This window comes from Bos taurus, chromosome 11 (genome assembly GCF_002263795.3).
Source record: "Bos taurus isolate L1 Dominette 01449 registration number 42190680 breed Hereford chromosome 11, ARS-UCD2.0, whole genome shotgun sequence".
NCBI classification, from domain to species: Eukaryota; Metazoa; Chordata; class Mammalia; order Artiodactyla; family Bovidae; genus Bos; species Bos taurus.
The window spans coordinates 4,097,001-4,114,674 of NC_037338.1; the positions used below are offsets into that span (position 1 = coordinate 4,097,001).

The 17,674-nt window shown below is 45.0% G+C and overlaps 1 protein-coding gene across 7 annotated transcripts in view; it reads right to left on the reverse strand.

Annotated features, from left to right (window-relative positions):
* CRACDL (CRACD like) overlaps positions 1 to 17,674 on the reverse strand; it is a 130,415-nt gene that overhangs the window by 56,995 nt on the left and 55,746 nt on the right. The window contains exon 1 of one of the 7 annotated variants that reach the window (XM_002691169.6): positions 14,070 to 15,567. The exons of 3 other annotated variants lie outside the window; for them this stretch is intronic. In XM_002691169.6, the coding sequence (XP_002691215.3) occupies positions 14,070 to 14,143 (74 nt within the window). In that variant the 5' untranslated portion in view covers positions 14,144 to 15,567. Of the gene's footprint in view, positions 1 to 14,069; positions 15,575 to 17,674 lie in introns of those variants that run through there. 3 more of the 7 variants (XM_010809793.4, XM_005212405.5, XM_005212411.5) reach the window with 3 other exon arrangements.

The following is a 17,674-nucleotide window of genomic DNA, read 5'->3' on the forward strand; positions in this document are numbered from 1 at the left end:
GAGCCACCAGTATCAGCGATCAAAACACCTGGGCTCCTAAATGAGCCCTGATCTTCCCAGTGCCCCCACAGCTCGATGGACCGTGAATAAAACTGCTGCCAAGTAACAGATAAAACTATGTTCCAGGCCACGGAGGCATGTCCGCCCCCTGAGACTTAGGGGTGCAAGGATGGAGAACCGGCCCCTCCACTTGGATGCTTCAGGAGCAAACACTCTGCAGCTGTTAGAAAGGGAATGTCTTCTCTGTTGAGCCTAGTAACCAGTACTGCTGAATACACGTTCCCCCACCTGAGTAAAGGTCAAGAAAAAGCCAGAAGGAGAAACTTAATTAGAAAGTGTTAGTCACTCAGTTGTGTTTGACTCTTTGGGACCTCATGGACTGTAGCCCACAAGGCTCCTCTGTCCATGGGGATTCTCCAGGCAAGAATACTGGAATGGGTTGCCATACCCTCTTCCAGGGGATCTTCCCAACCCAGGGATTGAACCCAGATCGCCTGCATTGCAGACTGATTCTTTACCATCTGAGCCACCAGGGAAGCCCTTTTATTTAGAAAAGCAATGTGTTAAATACCCAGTATCTCCCAGGATCCCTCCTGCTTCTTGCTGGAACTCAAGGTTCAGATCAAGTGGTCCCAACACTCCCTCAACCAGCTTTTGCCCTCCCCCCTCCCACTCTGTTGCTCTGACAGCTCAAGTCCAAGAACAGAAAAACTTGTTCTTCAAATCTGGGCCTGAGGGGGCCTCTTCAGGGGTTCTCATTAACTCAAGAGGGTGCTTAGCCTCCAGCCCCCTCCACACAGTGTGCATCTGGGCGCCTACAGAATCCAAGGGAGTCCTGGATCCAAAGAAAGATCCCTGTGGGGGCTGCTCCCACTCCCGCTCTCTGAACCCTAACTCACCACAGGCTTCTCCTCAGTTTTTGGCAGAATTCTATCATTAGCTGCAGCTCATACTAAAAAATTCTACAGAAGTTTACGCACATGAAGAATGAGAACAGGTTTAAACTATGGTATTTTAAAGATACCCATGCGTTATACTTATTTACACAATGCAAAGAAAAATATCTGTATCCTGAGTACATGACCCTGAGCCCATAATTAAGTACAAAAAAGCCTTCATGTTCACCCTTACAGACCTGCTCATTCCATACCACCCTCCAGGCTATGCTTACCTCTGTTTGATATTCTTTCTCAGGCCCTGTGCCTGTCTTTATAATGCTCACCACAGCCGTCAACAGCAACTTGTTTGTAAGGTATCTGCCTACCCCTGCCCTTACTTTCAAGGCTGTGAGCTTCGATGCCTGTCACATCCATTGCTCTCTCACCAGGAGTAAACAACCCAAAAATGAAGTTAAAAAAAAAAAATTCCATTGACAACAGCATACAAAAGAATAAACTACTCAGGAACAAATTTAACCAAGGAGGCAGAATATCTGTACTCTGGGAACTACAAAACATTGCTAAAAGAAATTAAAGAAGACACAGATAAACAGAACGTTATCCAGTGTTCACAGATGAAAAAAACACGTTTAAGATGGCAATACTTTCCAAATTGATAACACAGATTCAATGCAATCCTTATCAAAATCCCACCTGGATTGTTTTTCCCCGGAAATTTTTGTTTTGTTTTGTTTTTCTTTTTGCAGAAATTGGCAAGTTGATCTGAAAATTCATATGGAAATACAAAGGACCCAAAACAATCTTGAAAGTGAAAAACAAAGATGGAGGATTCATACTTCTCAGTTTCAAAACTGACACAAATCTTCAGCAGCCAGGAATGCATGGTACTGTCATACGCAAAATAGCTAGGGAGAAGCTGCCATGTAACGGAGGCAGCTCAACCCTGTGCCCTGTGCCAACCGACAGGGGAGGGACCGGGGGGCAGGCGGGACGGGGCTTCAAGAGGGAGGGGACATATGTATGATGTCCTTATGGCTGATCCACACTGTTGTACGGCAGAAACCAACACAACACTGGAAAGCAATTATCCTCCGATTAAAAATAAGTGAAAGTGGGAAGCTGCTATATAGCACAGGGAGCCCAGCCCGGCGCTCTGTGACAACTAGGGGCGGAGGTGGGAGGGAGGCTCAAGAAGGAGGGGATATATATGTATATACTCATGACCGATTCCCATTATGGCACAGCAGAAATCAACACATTCTAATATTGTATAGAAATTATCCTCCAACTAAAAAATTAAAAAAAGAATGCATGGTACTGGCATACAGATAGACATATAGGTAAACTGAATTCAGGGTCCAGAAATAAAATATATTTATGGCCAATTGATTTCAACCATGGGTTCCAAGACAATTCAATGTGGGAAGAATCAGTCTTTTCAACAAATGCTGGAACAACTGGACATTCACATCCAAAGCATAATTTATATTCCTACCTCACACTACACATAAAAATTGCCTCACAGTGGATCACAGACTTAAATGTAAGTGTTAAACCTATAAAAACTCCTAGAAGAAAACATTGGAATAAATTTATGATCTTGGGCTAGGCAATGATTACTGAGATGCAACACTAAAAGGGAAGATAACATAAGTTGGACTTCACCAAATTTCTAAACTTTTTGTTTCAAACCTATCTATCAAGAAAGTGTGAAGGGAGCCCACACACTGTGAGCAATTTTTGCAAATCGTGTATCTGGTAAGTGATTTGTATCCAGAATCCATAAATAATTCTTATAACAATAATAAAAGGCATCTATTTTAAAGTAGATGAAAGATTTAAACAGATACTTGTACAAGAAAGTAAACAAACAGCCAATAAGCGTATGAAAAGATGTTTGACCATTTTTGTTGTTTAGTCACTAAGTCATGTCCAACTCTTTGCAATCCCATGGACTATAATCCGCCAGGCTCCTCTGTCCATGGGATTTCCCAAATAAGAATACTGGAAAGGGTTGTCACTTCCTTATCCAGGGGATCTTCCCTGTCTCCTGCATTCCAGGTGGATTCTTTACCACTGAGCCACCAAGGAAGCCCATCACTAGGGAACTGCAAGCTGAAACCAAAGTGAGATGCTACTTGACACCCACTAGACGGGCTACACAGAAAGACAGACAATAACAAGTGGCTGCAAGCACCCTCATTCATTGTCGACAGAAATGCAAAACATTACAGACACTTTGGAAAACAGCTCCTTGGGGAAGAAACCTCATAAAACATAAAGATACCATACAGTCTGGCAATTCCATTCCTAGGTATTTACCTTAGAGAAATAAACACATATGTCTATGGAAGATTCTAGGAATACCATGGAGTAGGAGGCACCAGGAATTTCTCTCCCACCTAGACAACAACTACACTGGCAGAATCTGTTTGGTGTAGCTATTTCGGAGTCCATTTAAGGCTTGCAACTCCCAGAGGAAGGCTGGTATGTAAACTGCAGGTAATTTCAGTCAATTTCAGCTCATAGTTCAATAGCATCTACTCACTCCCACTCCCAACTCTCTTGCCAGGCAGCCCTGCATCTGAGAGCGGCTTGCACACAGCTTGAAGGAACCATGGTGGGCGAAAAGGAGCAGCTCTCCAGATACTAGAGGTCTGCGCTGTGGTTAGTGCTTCGGGTGACACAGCTGCTGCGAGGCTGCCACTGTTGTTGCGCCTGCCCCTACTGTCGCAAGCCCCACCCCTTCTAGCTGCTCGAACTTCTGGGAGATTTAAAGGGCGGGGCTGGGTGCCCCATGTCCCCTTTCCCCACTTCAGTTTTCTGATTTCCCCTTTTGGAGCCAGGCATTGACTACTAGGACATTCCAAAGCTACTGTATATATGGGGAAGATGAGAAAGTTACTGCATATGCCCAGGGAAACTCACAGGCTTATAAAAGATCTTAGAAGACCTTAAGATTACACTTCAGGCCAATCCTTGGCACAAAAAATAAAGCCTGGCAAACCCAGATGAAGGGGGAGAACTGATTTCCAGAGTCACCATATTATTAGATTCAAATGTCCAGTTTTGAATCTGTCCCTGAAAAAGATCTGGTGGCTAATCTACTAGACAAAGACTTAAAAACAATGATCTTAAAGATGCTCAGGGAACTAAAGAAGTAGAGAAACTCAAGGAAATAATGTATGAACAAAATGGAAGTATTAATAAAAGGAGAGAAAGCCTAAAAAGGAAGAAAAAATCTGAGGCTAAAAAAAAAGACAACTGAAATAGTAACTGGAATGAAAGATTCAGTAGAGGGTTTCAAAGACAGATTTCAGCATGTAGAAGAATCAAAAAACTTGAAGATAGGTCATGATAATTACAGTCTGAGGAATAGAAAGAAAAACATTGAAGTAAACTGAACAGAGCCTAAGGGACCTATGACAATGAAGGTGTTAGTCACTCAGTAGAGCCTGATTCTTTGCAACCCCATGGACTGTAGCCCACCAGGCTCCTCTGTCCGTGGAATTCTCCAGGAAAGAATACTGGAGTGTGTGGCCATTCCCTTCTCCAGGGGATCTTCCCAACCCAGGGATCAAACCCAGGTCTCCTGCATAGAAGGCAGATTCTTTACTGTCTGAGATACAAGGGAAGTACAAGGGCCCTATGGGACACCATCAAATGGATCAAAATGCACATTGTAGGAGTCCCAGAAGGAGGTGGGGGAGAGAAAAAGGGGTAAAGAGACTATCTGAAAAAATAATGGCCCCAAACCTCCCACATTTGATGAAAGACACAAATAACAACATCAAAGGAGCTCAATGAATTGAGATACATTATAATCAAACAGTTGAAAGCCGAAGATAAAGAATCTTGAAAGCAGCAAGAGAGAAGCAAATCATTACATACACAGAATCCCCAGTAAGATTATCAGCAAATTTCTCATCAGAAATTCTGGGGGGTACAAGGCAGGAAGGAGATATAGTCAAAATGCTAAAAGGAAAAAAATGTCAACCAATAACCCTAAATGTGGCAAAGCTGTCCTTGAAAAGTATGGTAAGAAATTAAGACATTTCCAGATAAATAAAAGATGAAGGAGTCCATTACCACTACACATGCCCTGCAGGAAATGTTCAAGGGAGTCCTGCAGGCTGGAATAAAAGGGAACTAGACAGTAACTTGAAACTGTATTTTAAAAATGGATAAAGAAGATGATCAAGAAGATAAACACAATAGAACACTTCTCAGCCAAAGAAGAATGAAACTTTGTCATCTGCAACAACACGGATGGACTTGGAGGAATAAATCAAAGACAAATACTGCATGACATCACTTATACGTGGGGTCTAAAACATACACGATTTAGTGAATAGAACAAAAAAGAAGCAGACTCACAGATATAGCGAACAAACAAGTGGCTACCAGTGGAGAAGGGGGAAGGGGTACTATGGAGGGAGGTAGGAGGTGCAAACTATTAGGTACAAAATAAGGTACAAAGATACATTGTATAACACAGGGACTATCACTGATATTTTATAATCAATGAAGTATAAACTTTAAAATCTGTGATTCTCTATATTATGCACCTGTAACATAATACTGTAAATCAATTATAGTTCAATTTAAAAAAAACTAACTTAAAACCTTAGTAGAGGGAAATACATGGGCAATTATAAAAGCCAGTACAGATGACCCTTTAACAAGATGGGTTTGAACTGCCCAGGTCCACTTAGATGTGGATTTTTTTCAGCAAATATGTATTGTAGTACTACATGATCCATGTCTGGTGGAATCCCTGGATAGGCCACAGATACGAAGGGCCAGTTGTAAAGCTAGACTCAGATTTTGGACTGTGTGGAGGGTTGCTGTTCCTAACAACAACCCTCAATGTTCAAGGGTCAACACTGGTTTATGGTTGATTTATGACTCCACTTTGTTTTCCACATAATTTAAGAGACTTACACATTTTTAAAGAGCAATTAGTAGTCTAACAGCTAGTATTATTGTAACTTTTGTTTGTAACTCCACATTTTGTTTTCTAGCTAATTTAAGAGGTTACTGTATTTTTTTCAAATTATTAATTTATGTTTTTAGACACACAATGCTTAAAGATCTTATTCTGTGGCATCAACAACGGAAAGGAAGAGGAACAGAAGTGATAAGGGGCAGAGGTTCTGTGTATCATGGAAGTTAAGCTGGAACAAATCCAAATTAGAGTATTATAACTTTAGGATGTTCAATGTAATCCCTGCTGCTGCCGCTGCTAAGTCACTTCAGTCGTGTCCGACTCGTAGCGACCCCATGGACTGCAGCCCACCAGGCTCCTCCATCCATGGGATTTTCCAGGCAAGAGTACTGGAGTGGGGTGCCATTGCCTTCTGCGATGTAATCCCTGTGGCAACCACAAAACAGCTGTAGAACACACACAGGAGGAAATAAGAAAGGAACTTAAAAGTTTCACAACAACAACAACAACAAAAAACCCAACTCAGGACTTCCCCGGTGGTCCAGTGGCTAAGATTCCGCGTTCTCATTGCAGCGGGCCCAGGTCTGATCCCTGGTCAGGGCTCCCACACGCCGCAACTAAGACCTGATGCAGGAAAATAAATAAATCAAAATAAATACTAAAAAACCAACTGCAAGGGGACAGTAATACAGGAAATGAAGGATAAAAAACCTATAAGCATAGAGAAAACAAAGAGCAAAATGACAGAAGCAAGTATCTTCTTATCAACTGCAAAAAGGAAAGAAATTCTAAAATAGGCTGCCACGTGGATGAACCTTGAGGATGTTATGCTAAGTGAAACAGACCACTCACCGAAAGCCAAATGCTGAATGACTCCACTACTTATGTTGGGGAATCAAAATCACAGATTCAGAAAGCAGAATGGTGGCTACCAGGGGCTGGGGAAGGAGGGAATTGTGCCGGGGGCGGCGGGGGGGCGGGGGGTTGGGGAGGCGGGGGTGGGTTGGTGCACGGTTGGTTTAACGAGTACAGAGTTTGTGTTTTGCAAGATGAAGAGTTTTGAGGATGGGTGGTGGTGCTGGTTGCACAACAAGATGGATGTACTTAAACTACTGACCTGTATGTTTAAAAATGCTCAAGATGGCAACATTTTATGTGTATTCTACAACAATAAAAATGGAGGAAATGCACACAAAAAATGTATTCACCAATGTTCAGCATTATTTATAATCAGAAGGTGGAAATAGCTCAACAACTGATGAATACATTTAAAATATGATACATAACATACAACAGAATATTATCCAGCCATAAAAAGGAATGAAGCATTAACACATGCTACAGTATGGGTCACTTTTGAACACATTATGCTACATCAAAGGAAACCAGACACAAAAGTGCGAATACTGAATGATTTCACTTATATAAAATACCCAGAACAAGGCTTCCCTGGTGGTTCAGTGGTTAAGAACCTGCCTTGCCCTGCAGGGGATGCCGGTTCAGATTCCTGTCTGGGAAGATCCCACATGCTGCCAGACAGCTAAGCTGGTGTGACAGAAACTACTGAAGCCCTCACGCCCTAGAGCCCACAGTCCGCAATAAGAGAATCCACCACGGAAGGAGTCCACGCACCACAGCGAGCAAGCAGCCCCTGCTCTCTGCAACTAGAGAAAGCCCACGCGCAGCAATGAAGACCCAGCACAGCCAAAAAATAAATAAATATTTTTTAAAAATACCCATAATAGGCAAATCCATTGAGACAGACAGTAAGTTAGTGTCTGCCAAGGTTGGGAGTAGGGTGCTCTGGAGAGGAAGGTAGAATGGGAAGAGATGCTAATGAGCAGAAGGGGAGATGAATATTTCTTTGGGGGAGATGAATACATTCTCAAATCACATTCTGTTCATAGTAGCACAACTCTGGAAATAGACTGGTGACTGCACACTCCTAACAGGTGAACTCTATGGTTATACAAATTATACGGCAATAAAGCTGCTGGAAAAAAAGAATGACCAGATAAAAAGGTGAAGTACTCCAGTACTTTGGCCACCTCATGCAAAGAGCTGACTCATTGGAAAAGACTCTGATGCTGGGAGGGATTGGGGGCAGGAGGAGAAGGGGACGACATGGGGTCGCAAAGAGTCGGACACGACTGAGCAACTGAACTGAACTGACTGAATTGAAAGACGTTTTTGGAAAAGAAGACATGATACAATGTGTCTCTAGCAATCCCACTGTAAAGCTGATATGAAAGGAGCAAGGATCAGATCTTGGATACGATCTTACCCAGTATTTATCTGGGTAAATCTAAGCATGGACAGACGAGCAGGTCATCTGGATTTCAGCCATACTCACAATTGGCACCAGTGTGCCCGCCCTGCTCTCCCTGCCCTGCAGGCTTCATTTCCCTCCAGCCCAGGGCCTTTGCAGATGCTGTTCCCTCTGCCTGAATGCTCTTCCCCGCTCTCATGCTCCCCTTTCTTCTCATTAACTTGTGCTCAGCCCTCACTCCCACTGGCAGGTCTGATCAGAGAAGCCAGTACCTTCCACAATGCATAGTTAGAAGCCCTGACCTTTTGTTCACCGCATTCGCCAGTTTTCATCACATCTCTGTTTGCACAATTCTGTGATCCAGTTCCCCTTTATGGATTTAAACCTGCTCACCTTCCCTAAACATTTAATCAGTTTTTCCTTTTTGGGGGGAAAAAGACAAAAATAAACTGTGACTTGACTATTGTTCTCTAGTGACTCACACCAAGATCTGCCTGTACCTTTTTTTAGAAAAAGAAGTTTCACATTACTGAGGCAACGGAATGTGTAAGGCTTGTAAAGTTCCTGTGAGAAATCTCTGCTTGAAAATCGTGCTGGCTTTACTGCCTCATGATAGACACTTTTATGCCCAAAACCAGAGGATTTGACCTTTCAGAGTACACCTCGAGGTGTGTGCATAAAACCTGCTTCATTCACTTGTTGGGAACAACAGGGAGGAGAAAAGGTAGATCCAGTCTGACATATGGAGAAAAGAAAGCAAAGAAATTGCCCGGAAATAAACCCACACACCTACGGTCAGTTAACCTTTGACAGAGGAGGCAATAATATACAGTGAGGGACAGTTATTTCGGCAAGTGGTGCTGCGAAAGCTGGACTGCTGCATGCAAATCACTGAAATTAGAACTCACCCGCACACCACACCCAAAGACAAGCAGAATGGCCAAAAGACTAAACATACGACCCGACACCATAATACTCCTAGAACAGAACACACGCAAAACTTTCTCCGACATAAATTGTAGCGATGCTCCCTTAGGTCAGTCTCCCAAGGCAATAGAAACAAAAGTGAAGATAAACAAACGAGACCTAATGAATTCATAAAGGGAATCATAAAGAAAAGGGAAAAACAATCTTACAGGCTGAGACTCATAAAGAAAATGGAAAAACAATCTTACAGGCTGAGAGAAAATATTTGCAAATGATGCAACTGACAAGGGCTTGATTTCCAAAACATACAAATAGCTCATGCTGCTAAGTCACTTCAGTCATGTCCGACTCTGTCCGACCCCAGAGACGGCAGCCCACCAGGCTCCCCTGTCCCTGGGATTCTCAAGGCAAGAACACTGGAGTGGGTTGCCATTTCCTTCTCCAATGCATAAGAGTGAAAAGTGAAAGTGAAGTCGCTCAGTCGTGTCCGACTCTCAGCGACCCCATGGACTATAGCCCACCAGGCTCCTCCATCCATGGGATTTTCCAGGCAAGAGTACTGGAGTGGGGTGCCATTACCTTCTCCACAAATAGCTCATACACCTCAACAAAAACAAAACAATCCAATCAAAACACAAGCAGAAGACCTAAATAGACATTTCTCCAAAGAAGACACAAAGATGGCCAACAGGCACAGGAAAAGATGATCAACATCGATAATTGTTAGAGAAATAATCAAAACTACAAGCAGTTATCACCTTATATCAGTCAGAATGACCATCATTAAAAAGGCTCAAAATAGGCAGAGGGCATAGCAAATAGGGAACCCTCTTTACACTGGGGATGAGAATGTAAATTGGTACAGCCACTATGGAGAACAGTATGGGGGTTCCTTAAAAAGCTAAAAATAGAGCTTCCATATGATCCAGCAACCCCACTCCTGGGCATATATCTAGAGAAAACTATAATTCAAAAAGATATGCACCCCTATGTTCATGACAGCACTATTTACAATAGCCAAGATATGGAAACAACCTACCATCAACAGATGAATGGATAAGGATGTGGTGTATATATACACACAATGGAATACTACCAGTCAATCCTAAAGGAAATCAACCCTGAATATTCATTGAAAGGGCTGATGCTGAAGCTGAAGCTCCAATACGTTGGCCACCTAAGGTGAAGAGCTGACTCACTGGAAAAGACCCTGATGCTAGGAAAGACTGAGGGCAGAAGGAGAAGGGGTCAAGAGAGGATGAGATGGTTGGATGGCATCACCGACTCAATGGACATGAGTTTGAGCAACCTCCGGGAGATAGTGAAAGACAGGGAAGCCTGGTGTGCTGCAGTTCATGAGGCTGCAAAGAGTTGGACACGACTTAATGACTGAACAACAACTCAGTGTGTAGGTATGTGTGAGTATATATATATTACAGATATATATACATGAATCACTTTGCTATACACTAGAAACTAACACAACACTGTAAACATTGCTTGAAAAAATGAAAGCAAAGCAATCAGATGAGCAAAGGGCTGAAAACCAGGAACTCAAACACAGAGTCATAGTGCTCAGAGGACAGCAGGAGGGGAGCAAAGGAACTTACAGGGAGGTCAGTTTCCTAGAGACCAGTAATTGATAGTCTGTAAAAAACCTAAAATTAGGCTTGACCTAGAGAAGTGAGTCATCTCCCATCCGGCTAAAGATGTAAAACTTGAAGACTCACTCCTTGAGAACAGGGAACACGTACCAAGCATGGTACTGCCACACAGGAGGTCCCCAAAAAAGATTGTTGAATGAACGAATGCATGAATGAGCAAATGAATCAGAGGCACTCACAACACTTGTCAGACAAAGGATTCACCTTCTGCGAAAGATGACACAGCATCCACTACTCAGTCACAGTTCCCAAGACCAGGCGACACTCCAATGTCTCCAAGACAGGTGTCTTTCAAGGCTCATGACTTAGGACTTCCCCAGTGGTCCACTGGTTAAGAATTCACTTGCCAGTGCAAAGGACACGGGTTCAATCCCTGTCTAGGAGGATTCCACATGCCTCAGAGCAACTCATCCCATGCACCACAGCTACTGAGCTCAGGAGCCCTAGAGCCCACACCCAGCAACAAAGACTTAGCACAGCCAAAAATAAATTAAAAAAAAAAAGTCCATGACGTAGCTCAATGATGTCACATTTCTTTAGTCTGATTTCTTGTCCTTGGCTCCCTAGACATCACCTGCCCTAGAACCATGCAGAGCCTTTGGGAGTCAAGGAACATGGATGCAAGGAGGACCCTGCTTCAGATGCCTGGTTCCTGTGCTTGGGGTTCCCTTCAGCCAGGGTGCTGACAGGGACAGTGAGAGGATCCAGAGAGAATGAGGCAGCGGACCAGAAGCGGCTAGCCTGTTTCTTTGCCAGACAAACAGCATAGTTTATAAGCGTATATGTAGTGTCCCGTGTAAGATAAACTATACCATTTATTTGAAACTTCTGTAACAGTTGATTTTGCGGTACTCAGAGTCCTTATGAAGAAGTGCACTGGTAAGCTACTTAGCTGGGGATGCATACCCTCCTATAGACGTATATAGACATACAGACGGGAACCTGCATTCAAGTATGCAGCCTGTGTCTCCATGGAGTTCCTCAATGAGCTCATGCAATACACGACAGCTTTCACACGAGTTACCTGCTTTCACTCGCTCAGAAATGAATGTTTTCATACGAGATTTTTAAAACGCTACTTTAGGCATTTTTATGTTAATGGAATAAAACAAATCTATGAGATATGTTTACAAAACCATAATTTCAAAAATAGGTAAGGGGCTTCCCTGGTGACTCAGTGGTAAAGAATCTGCCTGCCGATGCCAGAGACGCTCATTTGATCCCTGATCTGGAAAGATCCCTCAAGCTGTGGAGCAACTAAGCCCGTGAACCACAACTACTGTCTGTGCTCTAGAGCCCAGGAGTCGAGACTACTGAAACCTACATGACATAGCCCGTGCTCTGCGACGAGAGAAGCCACTGCAATGAGAAGCCCGAGCACCACAACCAAAGAGTAGCCCCCTCTCGCCACAACTTAGAGAAAAAGCCCTCGCAGCAGCAAAAAACCAGCACAGCCAAAAATAAATAAAAGAGGTGAGCACTGAACTTTGCAACCTCAGAAACTGCATTTGTACAATTCCTGGGAAAACATTCTAACACTGGGGTATCTTGCCAAGATGTGATCTGACTTGGAAACGTACAGTCTCTGAGTGAGCTGTGAATTGTGCTAATCGCTACCCACTTGGGATGAATGGACCCAAACCCTGGGGCGCAGGGAAGCTTTATGAGGGCTGGTCTGTTTTTAACTTGAATTTTTTTAGGTAGTAAATTCCCCTCTTTTCTGCATGTCTACCAAAAATAAGGACATGAAGAAAGTTCTTAAGGCTAAATTTATCTAGGATGTTCCATATGTGATTGGCAGTTCTGTAGCACAGCAGATGCAGAGCTCAAGTTTTGTTTTGTTTGTTTTTCTTTTTTAATTAAGAAGTCATGCTCCAAAGTCTATTAATGAGGAGACATCACACCACCACTCTATTCTGGCCCATTCAAAACAGGCAGCATCAGACACTGAGGTTGAATAATTTTAAGTAAAAAAAAAAAGATTTTAATGAAACAATAGCAGCGATGGTGACTTTCCTGCATAGGGCTTTGCAACAGTACAAAGATATGTGTTCACAAGGAAGCCTTTGGTTGTTGGGTTCCTGTCCCTATGTAGCAAAAGAAGCAAGTGAGGCTTGCGGGGGGGAGTGGATGGTCTGCCAGGTCTCCCAGCATCCCCCACACCTCCAGATGTATGCTGACAAAGTGGCAATATTTGTTTCCCAAGACCGTCCACCCAGCCCAGATGATGTGCACACATGACCAGCACTTGGCTGGATTGAGGCTGCCATACTGGAATTTTCCATTTGGTGTATGAGACATGCAAGCTGTTTACTTATACTTGCAAATGCATTTCCACCACATTGGAGCTCTGCTTCCCTTTGTACCATCATGGTGGAAGCACAGTGCACCAAAGGCCAAACATTTTCAAAGGATCAGGTCACCTGCAGCAGGGCGAGGTGGCTTTGCAGGTCCACCGGCCTCTGCGCCCTAAGAACTTGGGCAGGCCACCACCCTCCGCAAGTCTGTCAGTTAATAACAAGCCCTTTGGCATCATGTGAAGAGAAAGACAAACACCGTATGACCTCACTTACATGTAGAATCTAAACAATACAACAGACTAGTGAATGTAACGTAAAAGCAGCAGATTCACAGACAGGACAAACGAGTGGTTACCAGTGGGGAGAGGAAATGGAAGCGGCGCACAGGGAGGGGATTAAGAGGCACACACTACTGGGTATAAAATAAGCTCCATGGATACGCCGTACAGCACAGGTAACATACCCAATATTTTATAATAACTATAAATGGAGTATAAACTTTAAAATTGTGAATCGCTACATTGTACACCTATAACTTACATAATATTGTATGTCAGCTATACTTCATTTAAGAAAAAAAAAAGAACAAGCCCTTTGGTGCCCTTCAGTGCTGACAGTTAGTTCCAGGAACAATTCTAGTGATCTTTTATGTTGCCCTTTGCTGCCTTCTCTCCACCAAAAGGACACAGACTGTGCCGTGTGGATCCACCTTATGCAGGCATGGGATGTTCCGAGGAAAACCCTCTGTCTTCCAGCCCACTTCCCCTCCCCTTCTCTCTTCCTTTCACTTCCCATCCCCTTCACCTTAGCACCCTGCTCCCCTCTGTTTCAATATATGCATGTGTCACAAAGAAAATAAAGAAAATCATTATTTTGTTCCAGAATTCACATAATTGAAGGAGATATATAATATACATAGTGACGTCTGTAAGGAAGGGGGTCATAAATGACCACAGATACTGAAAGTGCCCTCAGGCCCCGGGGGTTGGGGTGCGAGCTCGGGCCCCCCTCCCTCTCAGCCCCTCCATCTACCCCACCACCTCTCAGCTCTCAGGGGCGCACCTGGGCTCAGGCTTGATGCACTGGTAAAAGGCAGCCATCTTCGTGCACATGGAGGGGGCCTTCGGCACTTTCATTCTCCGGAAGGACAGAGGCCTCCCCTTCCCCAAAGGGGCTCTCGGGTCACTCCTGGGTGCAGATCAAGAGCTTTGCTCCCGTTTCCAGAGCAGCACCTCGGGCCCCGAGCCCACGGAAGCTTCTCCCAACTCCTGCAGCCCCGCGGGGCCTCCGGGCAGGTGTGCAGCACAGGGCCCTGGGAGCTCAGACACACAACCACTTCCTCCTTCCCTCCATCCACGTGGACGGCCAGGGTGGGGCTGGAGCTGCCGCCACCTCCCTCTGAGCTGAGTCGCTGCCCAGCTGCTGAGGGTGGAAATCAACAAGCCCAGGCTCTGCCTCCCTGTGCTCCCGACAGAGTCGGGCAAAGGGCACTAATCGCCCCATCTTAGTGAGGGTTCAGGGCCCTGGGGGAATGTCTAACGCCCCACAGCCGTTTGTTCCCTTGCTCTGGCTTTCTCCTTATTCCCTCTTCAAGCTTGTTGCCGCAGGGCCTGGATGTGTTTGGTGATCTTCTTTCCTGGGACCTTCTCAAGGCTCCTCCTTTCAGGCAGGTACCTGCCCCAGGGCTCGCTGTGGCAGCCAGAGCTGCAGCACTCCCTGCTGGTGACCACACCGGGCAGGTGCACAGACCACGCCCGGCCCCTCCACAAAGCCACCTCCCGGTGACGTCCTCTCTGATGACCTGCAGCTGCCACTTCAAAATAACAGACTCCTGCAGCCCAGCCTCGCAACTGCACCTGAGTTCCTGCAAAGTCTAAAGGCTGCTAACCGCATTGTCGGCGGTTTCCAGGCAACGTCTAGAGGGCTGACAGAAGGCTCTGGATGACAAGTGTGGCTCTGTATTATGAAAACTGCGGAGCAGCAAGCAGCAGGGGTGCCTTCTGAAGACAGTGCTGAGGAAGTCCTAGATTCCTCTTCTGTTTTCCGAAACGCATCCATATATATAAAGTTCTGGTCCTTGTTGTTATTAGTCACGTTTGACTCTTTATGACCCCGTGGATTGCAGCACGCCAGGCTCCTCTGTCCTTCCCTATCTCCAAGAGTGTGTTCAAATGCATGTTGAGTTGGTGATGCTAGCTAACCATCTCACCCTCTGTTGCCTCCTTCTCCTCCTGCCTTCAATCTTTCCCAGCATCAGGGTCTCTTCCAGTGAGTTGGTTCTCATATCAGGTGACCAAAGTATTGGAGCTTCAGCATCAACACTTCCAAAGAAAGTTCTGGTTGACTTGTTTATAATTGAAATAATAAAGCATAACCAGTGTATTTGATGGTAACTAAAGAAAGCAGTGAGTTTAATGAACTTGGGGAAAAATGAGTGCTGAGTGTCCTGCTGGCAGTTTACACCCACCTGCCTTGGACTCTTCAGAATCTTTTTTTTTTTATTTAACTTTACAATATTGTATTGGTTTTGCCATATATCAAAATGAATCTGCCACAGGTATACATGTGTTCCCCATCCTGAACCCTCTTCCCTCCTCCCTCCCCATACCATCCCTCTGGGTCGTCCCAGGGCACCAGCCCCAAGCATCCAGTATCCTGCATCGAACCTGGACTGGCGACTCGTTTCATATATGATATTATACATATTTCAATGCCATTCTCCCAAATCATCCCACTCTCTCCCTCTCCCACAGAGTCCAAAAGACTGTTCTATACATCAGTGTCTCTTTTGCTGTCTTGTACACAGGGTTATTGTTACCGTCTTTCTAAATTCCATATATATGCGTTAGTATACTGTATTGGTGTTTTTCTTTCTGGCTTACTTCACTCTGTATAATAGGCTCTCTTCTAAAGATGCGCTCAGCTGCCTGGATGTTGCCAACAGCTCAGCCTTCTCTGGGGAGAGGGACAACAGACTGGCGGGGGTGTCCCTGTCTCCCATGAGGCGAGTCAGGGGCAGAGCAAACCACTGAAGGGTCAGGGACGGGCTTGGCTTCAGGGTGGATGTCTCTGAGGAGTGATCCCAGCCAGTAGCCCCCTCTCCCTACAGGCCAAGTCCAACAGACCCACAGCTGCCACTCACCCCACTGGAGGCCAGCTCAGCACTCAGCGCGTTGCACCTAAGCCACCCTGCCGCTCGCTACGGCCAGCCCTGCTCTGGGCCTGGTCAGTGTCCCTGCAGGTCCAGGACGGTGTAAGTGGAAAATCTGATTCTGAAATCAAGGCCTGTACCTCATCCAGCTGTGAGCCCCATGCGGGCAGCTGCCTCCTAAGAAGCCCAGGTCAAGGTCTCTCCTATCACCTGTCCTTGGCAGACATCAGTAATCAACCACAGCATCATTCTCAGAACTGCTCACCACACAGCCCTCCAGGGAGCTCCTGCCAGTTGCCTGGAGCAGCACTTGGCTAGAAGCCTGTCGACATCATTGGCAGAAATTGCAGTAAATCTATAGAATTGGATTCTCGCTGTGTCTGCCACTAACAAGCTACTAACCAGCTGAGTGACTCGGGGCAAACCACTTCCCTCTCTGGGCCTCTGTCCCAAGTCTGATATGAGTGGTTTGAACTCTGATATCTGGCAGGCTATCGGATTACCTCAGGAAAAATAAAGGTCTGTAAAATTGGCCCAAACTTGATTTGTCTGTGAAGATGCTTCTGTTAACCAACAGAGGAAAAGACGTGCTCGAGCTGAGAACATTTATGGAAAATATATTTTCAAAATCTAGTCACTATACTGCTTGTCTAAGAGCCAGAAAAATGAAGAGGCAATGACATCATAGGAAGTCCCTCAGTCTGGCCTGGCCTCCTCGCCTCCTGCTGCCGCCACCCCCGCCCACGCAGCCACACTGGACACTCTGCCAGCAAGGGCATGCCTCACCCACACGCGAGAGTGCCTCTGCCCACGACCCAGGGAACCTCACATTCTTCCTCTGAGCCCCTGCCCACCCACATTATTTCCCCTCCTGGAATGTGAACTTCTTAAGGGAAGAGATAAGCTCTTTTCATCTCTGTAGCTCTGATATCTACACACAGTAGATGCTGGGAAATATTTAATGAATGAGTGATCCTCATCACCTGCGCTTATAAAAATCTAAGGGCAGGGACTTCCCTGGTGGTCCAGGGATTAAGACTCCACCTTTCCAATGCAGGGGCCCCAGGTTCAATTCCCTGATTGGGGAACTAAGATCCCACATGATATGCGGTGTGGCCAAAAAAATTATAATAATAAAAAAAGGGCAAAATCACTTTTAATAAGGTAATTTGCTTTATTAAGTTCCTCCTAAGGAGTGGGGGGGGATTCTCAAATAGTTGGCTTCCGTTTGAGCCATTTGGTAAGATGCTCTGACAAAGTGCTCCTGTGTGATTCAGATGTGTGGGCTGGCTGGGTTTGACATAAATATCTTCCTATTTTGCAATTTGGAGACATCACATTTGGAGAGTGAGGACATGGAGCAATCTGAACACACATTTGGCTCATTATGTGAGGACATCTAATATTCCAAATTTTTCCAGCCTCTCAGTATTTTAAAGGCCTTGGAGAAGCAGCCAAGTTCCCATTTTCTTCAATACTGCCGTGATGGGAGGAGGGTGTTGTATATATATATTAA